Source organism: Ictidomys tridecemlineatus, chromosome 8, assembly GCF_052094955.1.
Source record: "Ictidomys tridecemlineatus isolate mIctTri1 chromosome 8, mIctTri1.hap1, whole genome shotgun sequence".
In the NCBI taxonomy this organism is placed as follows: Eukaryota; Metazoa; Chordata; class Mammalia; order Rodentia; family Sciuridae; genus Ictidomys; species Ictidomys tridecemlineatus.
Window position 1 is genome coordinate 154,121,349 of NC_135484.1, and position 6,946 is coordinate 154,128,294.

At 44.8% G+C, this 6,946-nt stretch overlaps 1 protein-coding gene across 3 annotated transcripts in view; it reads right to left on the reverse strand.

Annotated features, from left to right (window-relative positions):
- Dcdc2 (doublecortin domain containing 2) overlaps positions 1–6,335 on the reverse strand; it is a 168,667-nt gene extending 162,332 nt beyond the window's left edge. Inside the window, exons 1-3 of one of the 3 annotated variants that reach the window (XM_078020602.1) lie at positions 6,190–6,335; positions 5,211–5,592; positions 1,480–1,534 (exon numbers count right to left, since the gene is read on the reverse strand). In XM_078020602.1, the coding sequence (XP_077876728.1) occupies positions 1,480–1,534; positions 5,211–5,503 (348 nt within the window). In that variant the 5' untranslated portion in view covers positions 5,504–5,592; positions 6,190–6,335. The other 2 variants (XM_078020603.1, XM_078020604.1) reach the window with 2 other exon arrangements.
- Between the last annotated feature and the right edge of the window lie 611 nt (positions 6,336–6,946).

The window sequence follows — 6,946 nt, forward strand, 5'->3', positions numbered from 1 at the left end:
TCCCACATGAGGGGTGCAATCACAAATCAGAGCCATGTGTGGGGTTCAAGCATAGGCCCAGAGTAAAGAGAAACAACAATTATTGTCTTCAAGGTAGAAGAACAATTAGCAAATCAAATTAGTTAACTAGAGTCCTTGCCAATGTTTCTGTTATTAAAGCTAAAATTTTAAAAAGTTTTTCCAACAAATGGGTTGCACCCCTGCTGCACCAGGCGCAGTGTCTTAGTCAGAGACAGGAGACCAGAGTGAATACACTAGCTCATGGCTAGGAGTCCACCATCTCCAGCCGTACTGCAAAACTCCAGCCCGTGGCCAAGTGGCCTGCAGCATCAGACGGCCTCCCGACAGCACCAAACCTGAGACTAACTCACTTATCTGTCCTTCATTTATGCTTGCTGCAGGTACTAACTGGTAGTCATTCTTTAGCTGTAATATAAGCACAACCTGGAAAACCTGTGCCTATGTTAAGCTATAAAGTTTATCATTTTCATGAATAATTGATTTGATACACTTTGAAAAGTCAAAACAACAAACCAAACTATTATTTTCCACAAGGCTGGAGAATAGCACCTCTTTCCCCAAAACATCTGAATGGTGGATTTAAGCCCCTGACCTTCACGTACTGCATACTCAGAATTTCTTCCATGGGCCTGTTCTCTAGCTGTGTGGGGCAGGGGGAGTGGAGGGGGTGAGGGTCTCTCTAGATAAGCCACACCGTGTCCTGGCTGGCAGAGTCCCTCACAGCAGGAACACTTGTTTCTTTGGGGCCCAGTGGGGAGAGTGACCACAGACTGGGCTGCTGGACAGAGTCCAGGCTGGGTCTGCCTACAGCCTCCCCTGTCCCGACACACTCACAGCTATTCGCCCTCAACTGTTTCTAAACTATTTTTCATCCACAAATGGAGGAATACATCCTGCCGAACCACAGAAAATTCCAGAAGGTTTCAGAAGCTCTGTGGAATGTGGTGGTTTGAATATCTTTTTGAATCTTCATGCAAGCTTTTCCCAGCCAAACTCTAGTAAACTTCAAGTCAAGGGAAAGGGCAGGTGTCCTGTGTTCTGATACCATTGCAAAGCCAGCATAGGGTATCCATATGTCCCCTCTGTCAGCCTCAGGGGCGGTCAGAGGGGTCCTGCCGGTTTCAAACACTGCATGTCAGGAGCAAGCTCAGAATCCTCCCACATTTGACGGGAAAAGTGTCTGTGGATTTCCACCAGAACACATGTGCCTAGGAAAATGACAGACGAGTTCCATCTAATCCCTTGACTAGGATGCCTGTCAGTGTCGTAAATAAATTCTGACAGCATCCTAAAGAATTTTCTTTTCCTTAAAACAGATAATGTCCCATTTAAATACATTTGAGAACTTATCTTTTATAATTATAATGTCATCCGAATCTCTGAGACACATCCTAAGAAACAAACCCCCCAAAATTGTACTATTATTTATTTGAACTTACAAAATAGAATTTGTATTACCTCTGTATTAACAACTTCCATTGGTCTTTTCTTGATTTCTCCTATGTCCAAGTAACTGGGGGGAAAAAAAACAAACAGTAAGGGTTGCTTTTATAGGTTTTAAGTCAGTTATGTAAATTTCAAGCATTATTAAAAAGTAAAGTAAGTTATAAGAAATGCATAGGCCTAAGGCAAAAATCAATAGGTGTTAGATCAGTAAGAACTGCTTTCAGCAACACCACCAGAGCCAACACTTATCTACCTAGAACTTCAAGTTCAAATATTCCATTAGGGAATATTACCCCCTTAATAGCGCTCACTATATGTACTGTATTTCTAGTTCTAATATAATTTAATAAAGAATGGCTTATGTGTAAAGCTTCTTAGCAGCTCCATTAATCATGAACTTTAGGTCAAAGGAAGTACTGACTGTGTATATTAAAGTAACAGCTGGGTAAGGCGGAAAAACCATTTTCCCAGTGAAAGCACTTCATGATCCAGAAATGCCTGGTCATGTGGGAGGGTTTCAATCAGGCAGCTTGGAACCAGAAGGGTGGACCAGTTAACCTCTAGAGACTCCTATCAATTCATTACTGTTTGCCATAAGTATTAACCCGTGATCATTCATTAGCTATTGAGTAAGCACAAGCTGAAAACTTTGCATTTTTTTGAGGTTAAGCTATACATCCATTGCTATGACCTGGCTTCAGTTTTAAATGGTTCCTAAACTGTGATATGTATATGGTGCAAATAAACATTTTAATATAAAAAGCATAAATTTAGCATTTATCTCAGAGCCACAGATGTAGAGACAGACACTATTTCAACTACTGTAGTTGCCAAATTACCAAAAAAAAAAAAAAAGGAGTTCTATTAGAATTAACTTTGGCTATAGAAATGTTTTATCATGACTGCTGTTATGCTGTTGTTTGCTTTTTTGACAGTATACTTTACCTAATTGATAACCTCTGTAAATTGTCATGTTTCTGTATTAAACATTAGTTACATAAGACTTACATCTTAGCAATAAAATGAGCCTTCTGTGAACATGCACGGACCTATTTCTAGGATAACAGCAAAATGCTCTACCATGTGCAGGAAAGTCCACAAGACTAATGTGGTAGACTCAACTCCAGAAAGTAAAGTCCATGTTTTCCAGATTATGGGGACAATTTGGGGGAAAACCGTCTCTAGAATCCTCTGCTGTAAAATAAAGGCTTAATAACTACCAGAGGTTTAGATATGGTTTCAGAACTATTAGAAAAATTGAAGTAAAAAAATCCAGCAGTAATGTGGTCATTTCCATTTGAAAAATATTTTGCTGTCTTCCCCAGCATCATTTTGGATCTGAGTGAAAGCCCACACATCATCCTCAATACATTTTGAATTGTCTTTTGTTCTGCTAGTTGCTTCAGTTTTTACACAAACTTATAGTGCTAAGCTTCAAACAGATTCAGCATTTGGATCTTCTTGGCATCTGTCATTATAACACAAATACTGTATCTTTGACACAGATAAACTAGTCAATTGTCACTATGGAAAACTAACCCCGGTCCCTATTAACAAATCCAGTTGTTTTGTGTGAATTGAAAGCAAAAATAGCCAGCAAATCCCTTACATGCCCATTTAAAATGATTGGAAGTGCAATTTCTATGTGGTCTGGAACTCTGTCATTTTATCTTGTGAGTTGGTAGTGCCAAATCAACATAAGAGAATGTGAATTACTAAAATAAGTCTATAATTTTCAGCTGTTCCTAGATTCTGAGCCAGATTTCTATTTCCATGAAATTACTTTACATAAATTACTTTATATGAAGAGATGCCATACATCTATATAACACTTGGGTATTTACCAAACACATGCTCATCCACAGCATTCACTTTCACAACAACCCGGTAAGGCAGGAAAGGTTGTGTTCCTGTTCTGAATTAGGAAGCTGACTACTAGGCCCAGGGACTTGCCTGAGGACACAGCTAAAGAACAGAAAAGTCTCAAGTCACCTGTTGAAAGCTCCAGATTTCTTTTATGCAGTTCTATTAGCCCTTTTCTACAAAGTTAGAGAAAGCACATTTAAGGTAGGTTTCACAGAAGGGAAAAATAAATCCAAGTGTATCCCTCACCTTCCACACAAAGAATGCCTGGTGTAACAGAAAGCAGAACACCTATAACTCAGCTTGAACAAACTTAGGTAGGGAAGGATGATATTACAGAATGTTAGTGATATTTGGAAACAGTTTTCTATACAGTTAAAAACAAAATTGAAAAATAGATTTATAATAAACATTTCTATTTATTGATTGGTTGCTATCCTGGAGCCCAAGAGGAACTTTAATTTAAAGATTCAATTTTAAAATAATGGACTTATAGAATTAGCATATGAACCAGCAATTTCACTCCTACATATACACCCAAGAGAAATAAAATCTCATAAACAAATGTTCATAGAAGCATTATCCATAGTAGCCAAAAAGTGAAACAACCCAACTGCTTAATGAGCAAGCAAATGCTACATGTGCAACATGGAATGTTATTCAAAAATAAAAATAATGACATATTAATACATTCTACAAAATGAATGAACCTTGGAAGTTCATGGTAAAAAAAAAATAAGTAAGACACAAAAGACCATATATTGTATCATTCCATTTATGTGAAAGGTGCAGAATAGACCAGTCCATGGAGATGGGAAGTAGATTGGTAGTTATCAGGATTGGGAAATTGGAAGGCAAAGGCTTCTTTAGGAGATTGATAGAAATGTTCTGAAATTACTTTGCAGTAAGGGTTTCACAACTCTGTGGATATGCTGAAAAATCAGTGAAATGGGTGAATACACTGAAAATCAGTGAAATGGGTAGCTTTTAAGCTATACAAAATATATCTCAGAAAAGTTGTAAAGAAACAGACTATAAAATCAACCTGTCCCACAATGCCCACCCCCACCAACTCTCAACCCCAACATAATTTTGTTCTTCTAGTTGCACTTTATTTCATTTGTCGTTTGCATTAAAATTATCATGTGCATGTCATCTCTCCTGCTAGACTGCAAACCCCTAGACAAGGAGTCTTGTCTCCTTCATCTTGGTTCCCTGCAAAGACCTAAGCACAATTTGCTAATTCATGGAACATCTACTATAACCTGGCTGCCTGCCAGGAACTGGGAAATTGACCCCTGTCCTTGTAAGTCTAACCGAGGTGCTGGAGGCAGCACTAGCCTTTCCCAAGCGTCATAGTTATGACCTGAGCTGGCAGGTGGTGGAGGAGGGTCACAGAAGTGGAGTTTGGTCCATTCTACTTGGAATGAAAGTTGAAAGAATTTAAACAATGTGGGTGGGGGGATGCAGAGCAGGTTTCTCTTCTAGTGATAATTTAGTGTCCAATACTTGTAAGCAATTTTTAAGAAATCTTTACTGAAACTAAAAATATGGACTCAAAAGTAAAAGGCAAAAATAGAAGAAAGGGGGAAAAAGCCAAACAAAATGCGGAAGTATTATTTGGTCACTAAACCGTGCAAAGATACTTTTTAAAATTAAATTTATTGTTGCTTATACACAAATCTTAAGTCTGTGTCTAGGGCTACCCAAGTGAAATTCCTCTTCAGTCCCAGTTTCAACCTCCTCCCCACCACCACATGGCCAAGTCACAGCCGCTCGACCCTAAGAGAAGTGGACGGGGCGCGCGGGGGTCTTTCATTTCCTCGTCACCCACCCACCCTGGAGCACAGCAAGCGGAGGTGGAGGGCAAGACCACTCACTTGAGTTTCTTGAAGGCCTCCTGGCCCCCCGCCACGTAGTTGCCCCCGCTCTCGATCTGGTCCAGCTTCCGGATGCGGTGGCCGGTCCGCGGGGTGTAGATGTTCCTGACCGCCCCGAAGGGCGCCTGAACGCCGCCGGTCACCTCCTTCAGGAAGACGTCGAAGCTGGACACCTTCTTCTCATGGATGACCACGCGGCGCCCCGCGAAGAACGGGTCCCCGTTGCGATACACCAACACGCTCTTCACCACCGGCTGGGACAGGTGGCTGGACCTGGCGCTGCTGCCGCTCATTTTCCCGCGGGACGCCTCCCCAGCTGGCTCCAGGCGGAGGCTCGTTTTCTGCCCCCGGGGCCCCGCCGCGCACCAGAGTGGGTCGCCTCCTGAAAGGAACGGGAAAGTGAGAAGCCCCAGGCAGAGGAGAGGGGACGGCTCTGCGCCCCAGCGCACTCGGCGGAGACACTGCAGGCTGCGGGACGGGTGGACCTTCAAGTAGTTCACCACGGCGTGCACAGCCAATCAGCGCTCGCAGCGAGCGACACCTGTTTCGCATGCCACCTGCAGAATCCAGGTGTGCCACCTCGGCACGGGCGCTGCGCTGGGGGCTTTACACTCCTGGCCCGAGTTGGGACCGGACGGGAGGGAGGGAGGTGGGAATATGACGGGACTCGGCTTCTAGCATCACGTCGGCAACTGTTCCCAAACAGCCTAAATTTCTTTTCTCTTGCTCCCTCACCTTTACTCTCAAAATAAAGCAATTGAAACCGTGGCTGGAGCTGCCTAGACTCTTCTTTGGTGAAAGTCAAGTGTGTGGAACGCGCTAAGAGGGAGGGGGAGCGAGCGCCCGGGCTCGAGGGTGCAGGACCCTCGCCCTCTGGCTGACCAGCGCCTCCGGGTGGCGGAGCTCGCTGGGCAGCGCTGGGGCGAGCCGGAGGGCGGGGCGGCCAGGGTCCCCAGGCGCCCGCCGCGGCTGTACCTACCGACTCCCGGGCCGTGGGGGGCGGGCGCAGGCTGGACGGCCAGGTGACCTCGGCAGCCGCTAGCTGGAGCAGTCCCCGCCGCCGTTGCCTCTGCGCCTCCCTCGCCCTGCCCGCAGCAGCGTTGTTATTTCTCTCCGTTTCCATGGAAACCGCGGCGCGCGCCCGGTGTGGACCAGGCCTGGCGCGCAGCCTCCAGCGGAGCTCAAGGGCTGCTGGGGGCTGGGAGTGCAGTGCGACCGGCGGCCCTTTCAGAGGACAACTGCACAAAGGGACGCCTGCTGTATGCCAGGCGCCTTGCTAGGAGATGGGAAAAGGATTCTGCTGTACGTTGAGCGCCATGCGCCTCACTTTATGCAAGAACCGACGGGGCTCGTCACGAGAAAACCAAAGGGCTGGCAGTGCCCAGAGCCTGCATCCCATCCGTGCGTTTTGCCAAGTCAGCCTGTAGGCGGATGCAGAGAAGAGTTTCGAGAATATTAAGAACCTCAGTAAAGAGTTGTTCAGTCCACTCTGGGATGTACATCCCGTGGGGCCAGGAAGACTGCCTTTATAACCTGAAGTCTTGCCGCCAGCTTCCTCCCAAGACCTTGCCAGGTCCAAATTTCAGTGTCCGCCTAAATATGATAGCCACCGTTCATGGAACACTTAGCCACCTACCAGCATTCTTTCTTCTGGGCACTTTACATAAATTATCTAACTTAGCATTTACAGTAGCCTTCAGAAGAAAATACTATTCTTTCTCAGATGAGGAAACTGA